The sequence below is a fragment of the Aquila chrysaetos genome, chromosome 4 (genome assembly GCF_900496995.4).
Source record: "Aquila chrysaetos chrysaetos chromosome 4, bAquChr1.4, whole genome shotgun sequence".
NCBI classification, from domain to species: domain Eukaryota; kingdom Metazoa; phylum Chordata; class Aves; order Accipitriformes; family Accipitridae; genus Aquila; species Aquila chrysaetos.
The window spans coordinates 66513716-66533524 of record NC_044007.1 but is presented as its reverse complement, the minus strand read 5'-3'; the positions used below and the strand labels follow the sequence as shown (position 1 = coordinate 66533524).

At 42.0% G+C, this 19809-nt stretch overlaps 1 protein-coding gene across 1 annotated transcript in view; it reads right to left on the bottom strand.

Moving 5' to 3' along the window:
- Positions 1 to 198: 198 nt before the first annotated feature.
- PARD6G (par-6 family cell polarity regulator gamma) overlaps positions 199 to 19809 on the bottom strand; it is a 68477-nt gene continuing 48866 nt past the window's right edge. The window contains exon 3 of the mRNA XM_030012727.2: positions 199 to 3035. Coding sequence (XP_029868587.1) covers positions 2176 to 3035 — 860 coding nt within the window. The 3' untranslated portion in view covers positions 199 to 2175. The remainder of the gene's footprint in view (positions 3036 to 19809) is intronic.

Below are 19809 nucleotides of genomic sequence, written 5' to 3'. Positions count from 1 at the left end.
CAGTACTGGGAAAAAACACGACGGGATGAAAGTTGGTCTCACTAACAGCAAGCGGGGGAATCGGACTGAGAAAAGCATTATTAAAATGGTTATGTATTTGAAGAGTCATCAAAATCGGGTATCTTGTTTCCACAGGGAGGGGAGAGGGTCCCACAGCAAGCTGTGCTTGAGGACAGGGGAAAGGATAGAGCGTAGAAGTAAGACAGTGCACATTTTATTGCAGACAGGTCACATTTTCATCAGTTAAATAAGGTAAAATGAGTAACTTCAGCCAGGCAAATCCACTTATTCATAAAAGTAGTCTTACTGAAGGTGTAACAAAATTTTCCTGGTAAGATGGTCTGATTGACTGAAGCATATCCAGCTATTCTTTTTTTTTTTTTTTTTTTTTAACTGCACCAATAATCAGATTTTTTAAAAAAATGAAAACCTTTGGTAAAGTACAAACACAGTTTTAAGATGAACAGGATCAATGTTCCATTCTTACTGTGCTGGGAAAAATAAGTACAGCTCTATAACTGCTGTGATACCTAGAAGAGGTTTAATTAGAGTAAGTGAAAGAATTTTAAAATAAACTTTTAAAGCAAATCTAAAAGAAACAAACTAAGTTCAATGTCCCAAACATATTTAACAATGAGCAGAAGACTGGTTGTTCCACAGGTATTCTAAATTAGCAACAATGAATTAGTCCGTACATCCTTTGTCCAGCCATTACATATTCCAGAATGGAATGTAATTTTTTTCAAACCAAGACTTCTGAATTTTCATATCCATACAATATTTAAGAAATGTCTATTCCACCATATAAAAAAAGCTTTAATGTACTACAAAGTTAAAAAGAAAATGACACAAGCTAAAAGTAGAAAAATACATTGTAAAACATTTATAATTTTTGTTCCTTACACTGATCAAGATATAACAAAATACTTTAGACCACTTTCATAAATTCATGGCATTTTCAGAAGCAGACAGTTATCGACTCAACAGTCACTGGTTACCCACTAGCCAGCATCCAGTAAAGATGTCTGACCATCGCAAACATCCAGTATATTTTAAGTTTCTAGAAATCCTGTGTAGACATTAAGCTTTATTACTAGAAGAGTCCAAAAATAACAGAACTATTCTAAGTTAGGTTTGGCAGTCAGTCAGCATCCCTCCTCTGTACAGCAATCAGCCAACCTTTTGTAAGGAAAGACCTTGTGGATTTAGGTTGCCCCAAAGGTACAGCAAGGACTCGTGTCAGCTCTGAGGTGAAGGGGACAGTCCTAGCACACTCCTCCACTTTTGTTGCCTTCCCGCTTGCATCCCTAAAATTCACATGAACCATGATACTGAAAAAACAGAGATGATGGGAAAAAAGAGGTATTATCTAATAAATATCGAAAAGGAATACATTTACACATAATGGTGCTGAACCTAGTTTTAAGCCCTTATTGTCATGTTTTTCTTTCCCCACGCAGCACACGCCTATGCTGCAGACAGGCCTGCCTCTGACCAGCAGGTGGTGGTGATCTCACAGCAATAACACCAACATCGCCTCCCTAGGCTTTTAAAAACATCTATATAGATGAGAGTTTCATTTGGAAAATGCATTTGCAGCATCTCCCTAACGTTGTTACCAGAGCAGGAAACCGCTACTTTTATAGAGCTTGTCTGGATTAGACATAAGGTTGCAAATATGGTGTAAACAAGTTAGTGGAAGGTCTGTATGTAACAGTAGAAGATCGGATGGCTATTAAGAAGCACTCTCTTTAAACTGGTATTAGAAGAAAACCAGATTCCACTTCAAATAGACATATCTGTTACTATTAAAATCTAATTCATATACATGCATGTATAAATACATCCACCCATGCATTCAAACCCAAGTATGTAGCACTGCCATTGGTAGCCTACAAGACTACTTAGATTTATACCAACTAAAACAAATTTGTGTTCTCACTTTAGGGCTGGGACATAAACCAGGTTTTACACTCTGGCTTTCTCCTGACAAATTTTGCAGTGCATGACAGTTTTATGTCTAACTCCAGATGTCACATTTCCTAGAAAGCAACAATTTTCTGCACCCATGAGGTCTATGAAGATATCAGCTCTCCGTTTTGTGCATAATGTGTTGCAAGAGTCAATTGTCCCAATTGGCACTTAAGACTGAAAGCAGAGTTGCAGGAATTGCTACTAAAGTGTAATGACTGTTCCATCCTCCTCGATACCTCCTCTGGGGATAACCAGACTGTGTCGGGGATCAGTTTTTAAGGAACTGAGTAATTTGTGGATGTTGCCGTTGCTTTCTCGGCCGGAGTTGTTGTTGAGCACCAGGTCCCTTTGAAGTCTGTGGCTAAGGCTGCTGCCATTGATTCGAGAGAGGCTACTGGATGTAAGGCTGTGCAGTTTAGGAATGTGCTGTGGCTCCAGACCACCCTCGATGACAATGTCAGCCTCTTCATCACTCTCCATTTCATCAGGGTGGAAGTTCTGCAGCACGTGGGATGTAGGCAAGCTATGGTGACTCGCAGTGCTGTCTGTAGACTGGCCAGAGCTACCAGACATCCTACTGCTTCGAATAATATTGTTCCTCTGGTTTGCTGGCTTGACCGTGATAATAAGATTATGGCTGTTGGCAATCATCATGTCTGTGACTTGGTCGAGAGTCTTTCCTGCTACTTCAATGCCATTAACTTCCAGGACTTCATCATTCACAGCCAGCAAGCCTGTGCTTTCTGCTAAGCCTCCAGGAACCATACGAGAGATGAAGATACCGGGTACTTTTTCAAGTCCATGAGGAGTAACCCTTACGCTGGTGCCGTCGCGAATGTAAAATCCTAAGGGTTTCTCACACCCATGTCGATACAGCCTCACCCTCCTGTGTGTTTCAGGAAGAATGTCCACATCGATTATGGAAGACACTGGCCTAAAATCATGAGGCATGCTAATGTTAATGTGAGGACGCCGGCGGAGGTTGTCATTGCGGAGTGTCACCAGGGCCTTCTTCTTCCTCGATAGTGTGTTGGTCCCAAAATTACTGTAGTCCACTTCATCTGAAAGAGAAACAGTACCAATGTATCAACCAAACAGAGAATAATTCCATCTACAGGGCATTTTCCTCTTAAATCTGGTTCAGTGAAGCCACACTCCTCATAGTATGGAAAAAAAAAATATCAAATGAATTCTTCCACTTACTCTAACCTTTGTTTCATTTTATGTCCATCAGCACATCATTCAGAATGAATGAGTTCTTTTCAATGACTACCCATATTTCTTCCATATTTTGAGGGGGAAAAGACTTCTGATTCTCAACTCCTGTTGTCAGCTGTGCAACTACTTGTAGCTGCAGACCTGATACACCATCTTAGATGTGAGACTGTATTTGCAGAGCTGGATTGTAATTTTACACACACATCTTGAGTGGGCAAGGAGTGTATACACATTCCTAACCTAAAAGGCTGAATCAGGGAGTATTTTAATATCCAATACACAGCCTTAACTGATAGCAGACCTTAGGTACAAACATGAAAGCAGGGCATAAGAGAGTAGTTGGATATATGTTTTTAGCCTAGCCTTTTTCAGTAAGGGATTTATGTTACTATGCATCTCTCAGTACAGCACTTCTCTCTTTGGAATATTTTACTTCATTTCAGCTGAATTTGACAGCAATAAGAAGTGCTAAAAAAGGATCACAGAACAGACACAGACTCACACACGCACTCTTGCCCTTGAGAGGAAGATCCACAGAAAAGCAGCCTTTCTAGGGTCTGCTCTTTAAGGAATTATTTAAGTATTTCACTCTCTCTGTAGTAGTATCTCAAGGGCATGCGCAAAGTGATCAACTTTAAATCAGTCAAGTAACAGGACAAGTTATTCCATATAAGAAGCTCATGTTGTGCTTTGCATAACAAATACTTAGTCATGAAGTTGTTAGTGTACAAAATGAGTCACTGCATTTCACATTAAAAATACTGTGCATATTTTGAACATGAAGCATGCACTAGCTGGAAAATTTTTTCACCGGGAGTTTAAGCATGATAACACTTTCCAGATAAACTAACAGACTTTCAGTTTATTCTGCCATTGAAGATGATCAGTAAAACACAAAAGTACAATTACAGAACTGCCACTAAGAAAATCTTCTCTCCAACAAATTAACCTTGCATAGTAATGTTTGAGAAAGTAAGACAATACCTCTACCTGATAAAGGTTGAAAAAAAAAAACTATTAGTAAAAACAAACTTATAATTACATTTTTTTATTTCTTGCAAGGTCTCCTTTTCAAGTCAGCTTTCAAGGCATATTATTGACAGGCTTCAATTAAGTGACATTAAGTTAAGACAACTCAAAGACACTAAAAAAAAGTGCTAAGCAGCAAACTGATCTAACTGAGCCTGCTTGGAGCAGGGTGTTGGTTTAGCTGGCCTCCAGAGGTCCCTTCCAGCCTAAATTATTCTATGATCCTACATAGTCCTTTGGGCTGGAAAAAAAACATTTGAAGACTTCAGAAAGACTATTTCTGCGTTCTCCTATAACTTATTTACACTGGATATGCTAACACTGAGGGCATCACAAGGCATCTAGAAAGTCATCCTGAAGGAAAAGCTTCTGTGAAATAAAGATACTCCTTGGACAAGTTTGTCGTGTTTAACTTCACACTTGCCTCTTCTCACTCCTCCCAGGCCCTTCAGAGCTATACCAACCGCACCAGCCCTACTGTGTTATTTAGACTGGTGAGGCACAAGACTGGAAGTCCTTAAAATCACCCAAACACGAGACGCTCCCAGCTGGTACCTGGAAGTGTATTCACAGCCAAGACAGTGACTGTGTGGAGATGGCACCTTCTCAAGTCCACCTGGTGAACAGAGTCAGTGCAGTGTCTACTCTTTTGAATGCACAAGCCACCTGTGGCAGCCAAAGCCAGCTATTATCCTTTTTCTTTCATCAACAGGATCACCATCTACATTCACCTAGTCTTTAAGTTTTGATGGATGATTTTGAAGTTTGGCGACAAATATTTTTTCCCTGTAAAGTATGGGCCCCACAAGAGATGTCTTTCATCACCACAGTCTCAAACACTGCGCCCTGCTCACCCTCACAATTCACTGATAAATTTCTGTGACAGTTCTATAAAAACAACTTTGGGGATTCAGGTTTAGAATCGAAATTCTTCCTCACTTGAAAAATAGCACTGTAGAATAGTAGCACTGTACCTTAAAGCCCAAGACAACCTTTATCCCAAAATTTAGGTTTAAGATGGCAATTAATTTACACATGGGTTTATACATTGAAGACTGTCTCTTGCAGTAGTGGCAAACCAAACTCAAAGCAAAAGCTGGATCCCTTAAATACTCAGAAAATTAGGTTGGTGAGTGCAGTTCATTGCACTGCAGGTAAAATGAAACACATGCCCTAGTTATCCATCTCTTCCCTGAAAGCAGCCAGGTAACTGTTCTCTCCCTTTCTCTCTATGTTAGTATATTAATACTGAATTACTTTAAGGCAGACTTGCAAAAGCTTTACCAAATAATTCACCTGGGAAGATCCGACAACACTGTTTTCTTCCCCTTAAATTAACAGCCCAGAGAGTTAACTCTTCACAACACGCAAGTTTGTGATGATAAAGTAGTAATGTCACAGAAGTATGATGGTCCTCTTGACACACATAGGTCATTTCTGAAGCAGCTTCCTTTGGCTGAACCACCACCAGGGCAAGGGCACAAAAGAAGTGGTTGTTTTGTGCCTGTGACCTCCTCACCTGTGCACAGCTCACTAATCTGCCTCCCCAGATGATTGCCAGCATTCCTAACCTCTGAGCAGCTTCAAAACCACCACCTCCTTTAATAACAAAAAGCCCAGCTTACCACAAAAATGCTATCTTTTTCCTCCAAACATGAACCAAGCAGAAGCATGGATTCCATTACAACTGATATAGACTACTTTCAGTGTTGGACCACTGACCATTCTTGAATTTTGTATTTCAGGGCTGGAGCACATTAAAAAAATGAAGTCTATGTCCTGTTGATGACTGGATTTTTTGTTTTTTAAAAGTGCCAGGCATTAGTTTCCAACTCTGACCCTAAAAAGGATTATGGAGGAGAAAGATGAAGTCCCAATTTTAACAGGTAAAACTGTTAAAACATATTATAGGTTGGAGAAAAGAGAGCTAATTTGGAAAGCTTTTAAGAAAAAAATACCGATTAACTCTATTTTCTAGAAAAAGTTCAAGTACAGAATACATGTTCCTTGACAATACAGGGATTATTACATTGCTTATATGCAAGATGACCTGCTCACTAGCAGTTACACTCGCTTGGGACATCACCTTAGAATGAAAAAAATTAAAAAAAAAACCAAAAAAAAAAAACCACAGAACAAAACAGCTACCCCCTGATGCTATTTAGAGCCACTACTCTTGCTGCAGGAATAAAGCAAAGTTTCTCTACTGAAGTTTACCATCAGCTGGTGCTGTGGCAGCAGAAAGTCATCAATCCCTAGCACAATGGAAAAAAAATTTCCTTCCTCATGAGGGAACTGGGAGAAGTCAGCCAACATCACTCACTTTTATCAACTACAGGGTGGTCACACAGGGGTGTATTACCTATTTCCAGTAATAAACTGCTCAGTCGGCATGTGTCAGACTGAAATGAAAACTGTATCATTGCATAATTTACAATGATACACTTTTAATGAAGGTCAGCAACTTCTTGTTAGGTTTTGAGTTTCTCACCATATAGGATTTCAAGTAGGAATGCCACTTCAGCTAATGAAACAGACTGTGCTTGATGCCAGGTCTCAGTGAAGACCAGTATATACCATATGGAACCAGACAGAGCTCATTTTTCCTGTTTCATTTGTTGCAATATCAAATTCTCCTTTTGCAGAGCAAGAAGTTTACAGAAATCTGCATGCATACTGGCAGGAGAAGTGCCATCAAGTGGCACACCTGAACAGTGCTTAAAGCCTCGTATTTTACAGGGTGTCATGTTTTCCTATGTCTTGAATGAGGCTGGAGTGAAATGTTACATGCAGGTGACAGAGGGAGAATTAGTCTTTTAGGTGCTGAATATGACCCCCATTTCTTAGAATGGGGCAGATTACATGCAGCATTTTCATGTACAAGAGGTAGTGCTTTCAGACAAAGACGTACTATGAACTGGACTGCTAATCCTGGATAACCACTAAACTTTGGAAAGCTTGGACCTGAATTTTACTTGCGCCCATAATTTGCTTCCTACTGAAAATACTGTTCCTGTAAAAAGAGGTGAAGAAGAACATTTACCACAGTTGGAGAAAGACTCCTCAGCTTCCCAGTTCTCTCCTACCTGAAACTGCAACCCAAAGCCACGCAAAAAAATACCTCAAACTCTTCTGTAGGCACTGAATATTATTGCAACTCTTTTCCCAGAAAGCTTCAGTTTTTGGTACATTTTAAGAAACATTTTGTTATCTGGCAATGAGTTACATAAAACCTTAAGTATTTTGGCTGCCTCCTTTCTGTTAATATGTGCTTTTTTTTTTTTTTTTTTTTTTTAATAGAGTTGTCACTACCTACTTACCCATGAGGACCTTCCTGTTAGAGAAGATATATGCTACAGATCTCTTCACACACAGATATACCTATGCTCAACTTTCTTGACAACAGTGGTGGTGGTGAGTTTGACTTTTTTTTTTTTTTTTTTTTTTTAACTGGGGGATATACCTCCACTTATCCAGCAACAGTAAAACTCATTAAAGTAGGTTTTCACTTCCAAGCATGGATGTTTTACTATCAGAATATTTTTTTTTAAAACATATCTGGAAAGTTATAGATGGCAACATCTTCGAGGTACTCTTCTAACAATCCTATAGTCAACCTGTGACTTTACAGAATACATTATACCTTCCTGGTGGGCATCATGAATCCTATCATTAAGTCATACAGTACATAGCAGCAAAGCATACTTAAAGGACTATTTATAAGGGAAAGAAAACTGCTTAAAGCATCTGGTTGTAGCCAAAAGAGTATTGTATTTCTTTAATTTACATGAAACAAGAAATTACAGACCTTCTGAAAAAACCACCAGGAGCACCACTCCCACTGCTTGGACAGCTGCTTTTCATAGGAACTGCCTGCCAGATGAAATACCAAAGCTTAGCCAGATAAGATTGTATAAACAAGCTGAATTCCACAGAGAAGCAGACTGCCAGGCTCCTATAGGAACAGTTCATTTCAGACTCTACGTTTTCAGTGTACATGCACTCATGGCTTATTATTTCCTCTGGGAACTGTGGAACATTAGTTGACAGGTCTGGAAAGTACTTCAAAGACCAAATTACTTCCACTAGGGAGAGCAGCACTTCAGGCAGCTTGGGAAGGAGGCCAATGAGTCATTAATAGTGAAGGGTAACCCCTCCATCCAACAAATCTCTATTACTGAGCATTCAAATTAGCAGCAGTCACAAAACCATTTCAAGGGAACGTGTCATGTTTAACCCTTCTACCTTTCTGTGTCCCAGCTACAAAACACTGTCTGTGTTTGACACAAGTTGCATTCAGTGTCTATTTTCTCGGAAAGATCAAAACCAGAAGCATTTGTGAAAGCAATCAGACAACAAATAAGCTGGCAGTCTCTCATTTGTGACCTGTAAGGCTGACCACATGCAAAGGGATTTAAAGAGGAAACAGATATGAAGTGAACTATGGCTTGGGGGGAGGTCCAGTGCCAATATCACTCATCAAGGAGTATTTAATGGGGGGAAAAAATACGGTTATCTGAATGCTAACATTGCATTCAGTGTGTTACAGGAATATTAAAAAAATCCAGCTATTGCTGCTGCCAGCAACCTCTGGGTGAACCAATCTGAAAAATACATAGTAGGTAAAGTAGTTGTAGCTGCTATTCCATCAAAAGTCAAGTAACATATCCCACACATGCACAGACACACACACCCTCACTCCTCTCTCCCCCTTCATATCACTGTATCACAAGGAACTGGACACAATCTCATCAACGTTTAGAAGACTACCTAAACGTTACAGTTTATCTATGACATTCAACAGGGCTTTTGAAGCACAAACAAGATCAAAAGGGACAAATTCAAATTAACAAGAGAGCACATTATCCTTAATATCCTTAATCTCAATCCTTTAGTTTCTAAACGAAAGCTTTCTAAAAACTTGTTTGTAAATTGTAAACTCAATGACATATTTTTGAAAAGAAATTTCACCAACTAACTGCACTAGAAAGAAGATTTGAGAACACCATCCTACTCCAGTCTAGCCCCTACTAAATGTAGTAAACTGCAGTTTTGCAAAAGGCAACGTTCCTTCTATAGTGATTCAGTATTAAAAAGATAAATTTGCATTCCTACTTCGGAAGTGTTCATTAGTAGGTTAGAACTAAAATCTGAGAAACACAAATGTGTCTCTCTACTCCCAACACGTTTATAAACTTAAAACATCCTACCCTTTTTGAAGAAAGTGAACATTATTTGTTCCTTGGTTTAGCATGTTACAGCAAGCAAAAGTATAATTGCATTAGGCTCAGGCTCTCTTTACGGTGTCGGACATGCATAAGAAACTTTTTTAGGCCGCTTGCCTTGAGGAGGGACACGACCCCTTGGGAATTTAGCCTGCGCTGCTGGTGTGGCCTGTGCACTTCTCACTGCCTGTCATCAGAGGCCACTGTTCCCTTGCTGAATCTCTTCCCTTCTCAGCAGAAGGCTCTTTACTTTTGACTTGCTGCACTGCTCCGAAGGAGCAGGAGTTGTTGTTCGACCTGCAAGTTTTCCCCATGAAACAAGGGAGGTCTTCAGAGGAGAAGGGTGCTACCAAATGTAAGCAAGCGCCGAGGCCTGTACCTCCTAAAGTTGTCCTCACCCTCAGAAACATCCAAACCCAGCTCCCCAAACTAGCCCAAAAGCCAGCTATGGGACTTCAAATTTTACAGGTGATGTTGTGGATGGTGTTTACTAGGATTGTATTTACCAGGATTGTCAGTGTCTTCTTCCTCTAAGTTTCATATATGACTCCTCTTCTACTCTAAAACATGACAGCAACAGCCCTTTCCCCTTGTTTCCTTCCACAAACCACATTATGCCAAGGTTATGTTATTGCAGCATTAGAAAATTGTGGGGTTTGAGCTTTGGCTTCACTGTTGTTGTTTTGTTTTTTTTAAAGTATTAGTTAATATTTCCCTCTTCCTGCAGGGGGTCAGTGGGAAGTTAGGGGAAGTCGTGTTTCTCTTGCACATCTCAGCCACCAATCATTATTATGTTCATCCCAAGGTCGCAGGTGCTGCTATGGAGGCTTTATTGGTGAGACAGTTTCCCAGGCCAGTCAGCACTGAGCAGACACCCAGTAATGGGTCGGTGATACATGCAGAGAGTCATAGCATCACCTGTAAGCAGCTCTCCTGCAGGTCAGAGCCTGACAAATAAAGCCTAACAGCATGCACCCAACAACTCCCAGCAGCCATCAAAAATTGTATTCACTTAGCTGATGGTATCAAAATGGGAGGGCTATCAATCCTATTCAAAGATGCTGGGGGCGAGGGGGGAAGGGAAAAAAAATCACCCCCCAAAACCCAGAACCACCACTCTCCAACCTATAATTACATGCAATCTCTTCAGCAAGTCATCATTATAAACTTCAATGTTTAAAGTTATTAAAAAGCAACCCTTTAATTATTTTATTTCACCCACTCAATTTTTGACCTGCAACAAACACACTCTCCTATTCACTCAGAAGATCAGGCAATTGAGGGGAGCACCATTTGCTCCCCATACAGGCACAAAGAGAGTATCTTCTTTCCAAAAGAAAATGTGTACGTGTTACGCAAAGCAAAAAAGTGAAATGAGAGACTAAACTATAATAACTCTTACTGTGCACTGCAGATCAGTAAAAATCTTGTTAATGACACAAAAAAGCCGTGGATTTAATCAAGCATTCTGTGAGTATTGAATATAACTGTTTCCCAACTGCTAGTAGAAAAATAGTTACTCTTTGCACAAGTCTAAAATGTGGAAGGTAAGAAAGATAAACAGAGTTAACAGATTGAACCAAAGAGGAAATTCAGGAGAATACCATTCTCTTTTTCACAGCTGCAATATTTGGAAAAACACCACAAGTAATGAAAAAAACAAACAAAAAAATTCACCTCAATCATATTCGTTCAGAAAACAAATTTTATACCTCTGACAGGAAACAAAAGTTTTTGTCTCATAGTCTCAGAAGCAGCTGCAAATGAAGCTTGGAAAGGCAGAACATGAGGCAGTACAAAATAAAGGTAGTGTATTTGTACTAGAGTATTTACATAGCCATAGGTCAAAGGAAAAGGTTTTGAAGAGCTGCAGTACTGAACCTGATCAGAACCATCATCCTACAGACCCTGATATTAAAACACTGCCTTTTCCTCCTTTCAGAAGTAACTTCATCAGCATCGAAGGCCGTTTCAGGGCTCTGCTCAACAGCTAGCAGAGGTGAGCCACACCAGGAAGGCAGGACCTGTATTATCCAGCCAACACAGCTTGCAGCTCGCCCAAGGGAAACTGAATCTAACCTGGTATTTCATACTCCCTCCTGCTGCTTTCTGCCATGTACCCTCACCTTCTCTGCCAGGTGCTCTCCTCCTCTCCAATCCAAAGTGATCCTCCCTTCCCAGCTAAAAGCAAAACTGATGGTGATCAAGAATTGTCTATTATCCTGTGTTCAGGTAACTGCTAATCACATTTCTGTAGCATGCAAGTGGTTTTTCTGTTTGAAAGGAAAAGATATCCCAGAGCTGGGAGCACTAGTAGCTTATTCAAAGGTGGCAATGGGGACATTGAATTGTTGCAAACATTAAATCTGTGAGATACAAGGGCACTACCGAGACAGACTGTTTTCTGTTCTGAAGTAATTCTTTCTCATGCATTCTTTTGCTGAGTAACACCTTATTCATCCCAAGCTAGTTCAGACAGGCAAGCTAGGAAGCGCCTTTTCGCTTATACTTCTAAGTTCCCAGTAAAAATAACTAGAAAAGAAATCCCCAAACTGTGGAGAAATTAATATTTAATGAAGATTTAAGTCTCAAAGAAATAAATAGTGGTCTTTACCCTGGATTGTTCTAAAAAGTTGCTACCACATCTTCTCAAAGAAAGATGTGGTTTTACGCAGTTAAAATTCTTCTAGGATGTATTTTCTCTCTTCAAAAAAAAGGACGCAATCATGTTTTTATAGCTTCACTGTTGTGGTGTGATAATACCACATACATCCTGCAATGGGGGGAAGGGAGAGAAAAACATTTACAGTGCTTTACAAAGCACTTTTCTGGTTCCTGCCTCCAAGCCAGCAGATTGTAAACAAAGTCCAGATTCTGCCTCTTATCACGGAATTAAAAAGATTTCAAAACAAGCGTGGCATGAGAAATTAATTACAACACTTGTCTTTCAAGTCGCGACCTCTGGGAGCCTCCCAAACTTTGCTGGCTGGAGTCAGATTAGTCACACGATAAACACCCCTCCCGGGCCAGCCCTGCGCAGGGCTCCGCACAGCTGCACCCTCTCTCAGCAGCCCCACGCAGCCGCTGCCCCCGATGCCCCGGAGCCTTACGGCCCTGGCAAGCTCTCGCCTCCACCTGCGGCCTCCCCGGATGCGCCGCGATGCCCTCCTGGCTTGGTGGGACGGGGGAGCTGTGGGAATCCCACCCGGTTTAATCTCCCGCATCCTGGTGGGACAGGAACAGGCGGCACTGCCCCAGCGCAGGCGCGTTTCCGTGTCCCCTGCTCCCCAGGCTGGAGCAGGTCAGGGCGGGCAGAAACAAGCCCGCAGGCGGGAGGAGAAGGAGCGGCACCCAGCCCTGGCAGAGTGAGTCGGAGCCAGTCATCCTCCGCACCGAGGGAGTATGGCCAGCGCAACACCATGCTTCCGACGTGGGAATGACTGGGTGGAAAAGGAGCACCAAGAAGTGAAGCAAAAACGAGGGCCCACCGGGAGGAAGGAGGAGCAACCTCAAAGCGCCGCTGGTACAAAGCAGAAGAGTTGCAAGCACGTTTTATATGAATCTATTTCATGGTCTGTTTTCTAATGTGGAGGAGAAGCAAGGTCAAGATCCCAATCTAACTACCACAATTCAAATTGCGTCTGTAACGCTTGACTTCCCCAAGTTGCCCCTCCGGCACCCTTCCTCCTTCAGAGGACAAGGCTGCTCACTTCACAAATGGAAATCATTGCTTCTTCTAGATATAAACAAAGCAGGCCAGGAAGTCCTTTCCTGATGACAGATCGCAAAGTAGTAAAAGCTGCCTGCAGAGTGCAAAATAAGATTTTTCCTGATAAAACATGAGGGCACAAGCAAATGCTACTTTTCCTGAGAACTCAATCGCTCCTGCGGAGCCCCAGCCCTGTCCCAGGCAGCGCAGAGCTGACCTAGCCCACAGAGAGTGGCTGGGAAGAACTCCCCACTTGGGGAACAAAATGCCGACCCCATCCCTAATGCACAGCTGCCCCTGGCTGAACCCTGCTACTGGTGTACCCCCAGCCTGTGCCCCCAGGCTAAGGAAGGGCTGAAAAAAGCCAGTCCGAGGAGGGCTGCCTATCTGGGATTTGCCCCACGCACATCCCCCCTACAGAGCCAAGCACATGCTGGTCATCTCAGTGGAGGGAGAAGTTCCGCAATACACCTTTTTTGCAGCAACAACAGTGGATATTTAAAGATTTAAATCGTATCTCACAAGTTCTCAACGTGAAGTTGATCATAATCCCTGCAGTCTTCACCCCCTCGTATGGCACGTTACCACGTGGTACCCATAACCTCTGCTGTGATGGCAGTACTTACCTGGGCCACAGAAACATGTTACCACCTTGTTTCCTCAGCAGCTGTAACAGCATCGAGCAAGACTGTCAGACCAAGGCCCCCACCCCTCTTCCTCAAAAAACAGAAACAAAGCCTTGCCTAATATACAACTACCATGGCTTCTCCAGCTGAGAACAAAATACAGTTACTTTTAATGTTAGGCTAGCAATATCCTTCCCTGGCCATCACCAGAAAGCAAGAGGTACTTAACTCCCATCCCTCCTCTGCCAGTAAAAACTGCATGTTTTACTTAAAAGCAGCTTAAAGGACCATGGCAATTCTGGCAGAAGGATCACCTGTATAGAGTTATTGGCCAAGTGATTTCCCCAACATTATTTTTATAATGCTGTATTCCTTTCTTCATGACTGGCTAGGGCTCCATGCCCAATTGTGTACACAAAGTAATTAAAGGCTGCAGCCTGGGTAAACTTTGCACCTGAGGGGACTCTCCAACAGCTGCGAACATTAGCAGAACCTGTGTACTTGAGGGGTCCAGCCCTCAGATGACCACTAACTGGACTGTGAAGCTTCTCTTTTCCTAGGATATCAAGCACTTATCTGCAAGATTGAAAAAACAAACAAGACAAAACACCCCAAAATACACTGCCAATGTTTAGACCACTTTAAAAACCTGGCTTATTTCTTCAAACAATTTTTGAGATACCCCATCATTATGTGAGTGTGGTAAGCTAGTGGCTGGTGTACTTTTTCCTTTAAAAAAGTGTTTCTTCCTATGAGCACATGATACAAACAAGGGAGTGGCAGACAGGAAGTGATTATTCAGAAATGAAAGAATTAGATCAGGTTCCATGATACCAAGAACAAAACATGACACATGGCAAGTGAAGCTGACATTTACTGGCTCAAACGTAAGAAATTTTTTTCTTTATATACTAAATCTAATTCAGGGCTCATGTAAGCATTTTGTCTCCTTAATGCACATCAGTGTTGGCAGCTGCGAGCATCGATATGCCCCCTGGGGAGGACAAGTTAGCCCATGTATTTCACCAGCAAAGTTATACCAAACACTGCAGTACAGACCTCCAGCTTCTACCCAAACAAGTTTTTTTGAATTAAAGCATAGCTCTGACAGTAGTAGCAGCAAGTCTCTGATGGCACTGCTGGTCACAGTTTGACTGGCACAGCTGCTCAGAGGTGCTAAACGCAGACACTGCTCAAGTTCAGCTCTCGTCTCCACTAATAGCGATCTCCTGCCACTATGAACAGAGCAGAGGTTCCCAGTGCCATGCTCGGGTACGCCCGGTATCCCTGCCACTGGGAATTCCCTCATGATCTCAGTTTTCCTGTTACACAGAAGATAACACTGAGTCATTACCACATTTGCTTGTTAAGTGACATTGTTGGGGTGTAGGGGCAGACATATACCCGAAAGAACATACAGTATTCACAGCCTGATCCCTGCTCTGAGTGAAGTGCATGGACTATGCCGGGACATGGCTTTTCCTGTGCCTGAAAAAATTTAAGTCGTGGCCAGACTACAGCCGTGCAACTCCTTAGTGCGCACTGGCTATTTACTACCATCGTAAGTTCCAGAAAAGTCACCTGAAAGAAAAGCATCCCACACAAGAGGGCCGATTACATAAAGCACTTTTCAGCTGTGGATCCTAAAGTGCTAAAAATAAAAATTTACTGTTCATGAGGGACTAAGCTCCCATTAGAATGGTTAAGCTAAAAACCTGGAGAATACATCAGAGGTTACACAAAGCCCAGCAGCTTTAAAGGAAGGAGGAGGGATTTGCATGGTTCAAAGGCAGGAAAGAACAGATGCAGTACGTTAGGACTTATTTTCATTACACTGCATAGCTTGTTTCCAAGAATGCTTTCAACAGAAGCATCCTCCAATACAAAAGGCAAGCGCTTGCTAAGCTGACTCGGACAAGCTTCAATACAAGCTGCGTCCCAGCCCAGAGACAGTGAACTGCTACCAGTAACATCAGCTCACTGCTTATTTCTCGCCTCTAGCTGCGAGACCTTTCTCCACTTTCAGTCCCTCCTGGGGTACTACTGTGAGCAGCCCCCATATGTCTTCATGTCTTCACCCCCTCCATATGAAACGAGAATGAATTAAAAAAAAACAACCAAAAAACCCCAACACTTCTGCTTTCTTTAGACAAAAGCCCAGTGTTCCTTTTCCATGTCTTTCCTCACCTCACTCTCTTAAATTGCTAGACAGCATCAGGAATTGGCAAGATCTTTAATAATAAGATCAGGCAGTATTACTAAATCCATACTAAATTCCCACAACAGCAGCCAAATGGTGACCAAAACAAGAATTTTTATTTGATGATGCATTCTATCTTCAGAAAAAACTGTTCCAAGGACATGAAAAGTGAAGACAAATAGTTATATAAAACAAAAACACTGGCTCACAGGTTGATGTGATCAATGTGTCTTCTTGCTAAGGTGCTCTTGGAGGGGGGGTACAAACACTCAGCACTAAGTTGTGCTGTATTTTAACATGTACTCATTAACACACTAGCTAAGGAAACAGCTTATTTGAAGTCTACCAACTCCACAAAGTTTTATGGCTGCAGCATAGAGATCAATGTTAAAAACCAACAACTCACTCTCAGGGTTAAAAAAGAAATTTGCTTTGTGCTTATGTTAAGCCTGACAGAGCCGTTTAAAGGCGGCCAAGAACGGAAGTGCAGAACCTTTGTGTTCGGTACTTGGAGGCACAGCATCAACACAGGGCACCTCCTGCAGAAACTGAAAAGATCCAAGTGCTTCCTCCCATGCTGAGGGACAGATAGAGCATCAAGAAGACAGGTTAAACAGGTTTCGAAGTTAACAACACCTGCCCTTGGCTTAGCAGCTACCACCACATTAATCCAGGGAGCTGCAGTGCAGGGGAGGGGGGGAAGAGAGGTGGGAAATTTTTTTCCAGGCTTCTTTTCCCTTTACCCATCCAGATCGTATTTATCTGCTCAGCTCCAGTTTTTCCTTCAGGGCGGATGCAATTTAATATCCAGATCACTGTGCTAAAACTCTACACAAGATAGCTCATCTTGCCTTTGTATCAGTTCACCTCACACCAGTCAGGCCTATGGCCATGGCAAGTTACACGATAGGTTAGTTGAAAGGAAACACCTCGAACCCTTAGTCTCCAACTTCTAATACACAGATACAGTACTGAAAGTTTAAGAAAGAAAATGGGGAAAAAGAAAAAGGCTGTGGCTATGAATCAACTCCTTGTCTGGGAAAGAAAGAAATCTGGAAAGTCTTGATCCTAAGAGTACCTGAAGCATACTGAAAGAGTGGCGAGGCATTCAAGACCAGCTAGACTTGACAGATACCAAAAAGCCAGTCAATGGAAGGGAGAATCTCATTTGTAACACACATTTCTCCTGGGAAAGCACCACCGTCCTGTTTGGTTTTATGCCTCTTGTGTCAGATCAGTCAAAGGCCAATGTAAAGCTAACATGCCAGATTTCACATCACCTGCTTGCCCAAACAGCTGGGGAAACTGTTTTAGCTGAGCTCTGCTCTTTTGCTCGCTTCAGATTGTTGTGTTAATTAAAAAGTCTTGCTCTTGTGTTACACGGCCCACAGGAAGCGAGGAGGAGATTCCTAGCTTTATATTCATGTTAGTCAATAGCTCCCAGCGCTCTCGCTGCTGCTACGCACAGAGCCAGCATTGCGCTGTCGGTTTGACAGGCTGTGGGAGGATGCTGCGTAGGAGACTCGTCACATTATGCAGAGTCAGCCCAAGCTCCTTCACAATGGGAGCTTTCTGCAGAAGCGCAACCTAAAAACCTCCCTGAAACTACAGGACCATCTGAGCAAATTCCCAAACAGAGCGCCAGCCCCACAAAAATCCACTTGATAAACAAAAGGCAGTTGCTAGCTGGCGAGTTACTGGATATGGATGTGTCACCTTTGGGTTCACCCCAACCCCTAACCTAACAAGTAAGTAAAAAATATTACTGTTGTCACCTCCAAGCTTAGACTTAAGAATTTCCATCTTGGAAGCGCTACAAGAAGTGAGTCACTCTATATACCTTGGCAGTGATTTGCAAGCCAACAGGGAATATCCAGAAGGAAATAATGTCACCAATTGGTGAGGCAGCAGCTATGTTTACCAGCTTAAACAAGTTTGTGTCTCTGTACTTCTAGTTAAGTATGGCTAACAGCGAATCGCCAATTCACAAGTCATTAAAACTTTCAATTCAGAAGTAATTTTCAACGTAATATGCCTGAAAATTAGAGATCTTTAAAAGTTATCCCACTTGCTGAAGAAAAATACTAACTATTAGGATCACACCAAGTGTGTTCTTTTGAATACCTGTATTGCCCTTGCCCGATCTCTGCAAGGTGTTCAGCAGAGTGGGAGTTTCAGACGCTGAAGATGCATTCGGCGTGATGCCAGACCAGCTGCCACCTTGCCCTCTCCCTGGGCAGCAGGAGAAACATGGGCAAGAGCCAGCTGAAGGAAGCCTTCATAAACGGGATCCAGGCGTGGTGGCACAGGGCACCCATGGGGACAGTAACCAGAGCAGCTCAGCAAAGACAGGAACAGGGCGTGGAGCTGCCAGCCTGAGCGACTCTGACAGCCTGAGGAAGGTTAGTCAAGAATTTGCTACATACGAGCAAGCTAGTTAGAAGGGGAAAAATAACCACAAACCTGAAGAATAAAACCACCCAAACTCATTCTGTACTGGTCAAACTAAGTTTTGAGGGAGGTATCAATAAATGAGACACTGAATAATTAAGATGACTGCTTATGTGTCAAATGAGATGCTTTACATTGTACAAGATGTACAACTATTCACTAGCTAAAGCTAAGAATAAACTGAGGAATTAGGGGCTCTCAACACATCCATGTACCACATAACCTCTAGCAATTTACACCTTTGCTACCTGCCTGATGAGCAGTGCTGAAGGCACATGGCAGTGCACTTACGGAAGTCTTCCTCACTTCACTCCAACTAAACTCCTTATGTGGCTTACATTTTCAGCTAAAAGTTTACTTTCAAGAAGCACTAACAGAGATGCATCAACTTCACCTTTGAAGCAGACAGTGAGGGGACCAGCACCGAGCCAGGCTTACAGCATGGCAGAGTTAGGACGAATGTCAGACCAAAAGCTAAGAAGCCATGAGAATACCACCAAGCAGTCACTCAAGAGAAAGTGTATTAATTGAGCAAGGTCCTTAAGCTGGTTTTCCTCTGTCTACTTCTAACAGATCTGTGATCCTTAGAGGATTTATTATTTCCAGAGCATGCCAACTGCTTTCATTGCCAGAAACACTTTATAAATGGTAAAAGCTGCACATTTGTATCAGCAAGGATCACATGCAACAACTGCACATTTTTAAAGCAATTTGCAAAAAATGAGGATGCAATCCCCTTCTACTACATTGATTCAGAAAGCTACTACATTGATTCACAAAGCAGGAGACATGCCTTGTCACCTTCTCCCCATCCTAAGAAGTTTTAAAACTGACAACAGACTACATAAACATCCTTTCTTTCTAGCCTTTTTATTTGTGTGTATTATTGCAAGTCTCTAGGATGCTTTCCTTACGGCCTCAAATGGAAGAAAGTAACCGTGAGCACAAACTCTCCCCTCTTCTCTGGAATTTTTAGATGCCTTAAGTAAGCATTAAAATAAGGTACAACAGTTCGACTAAGATGCTTCAATCCTCAGGTTTTAATCTCCTTCACCGTGTACAGTCAATGTCCTATCAGCTGCCAATGGTTAACAGGCAGAAACAAAGGTGACGTACGTTTGTAACACTGCAACCCCAAAACCACAAGATAAAAGCCTTGTAAGAACCTAATTTTCTTTTAATAAAATACTAGGTCTCTGCTGTCCACTCAGTAGGGCACTTTAAACATCTTTATTTTCTAAGCAGACAGAAACTGTGTCTCTGCAAACACAAGGCATCATTACAAGACCTGTGTTCTTTTCATGAAGAAACAGCTTTCTGAAATTTGCTTTAAGATTTCCATTTTTGAGGTATCAGTGCATAGGGCAGCATACAGAA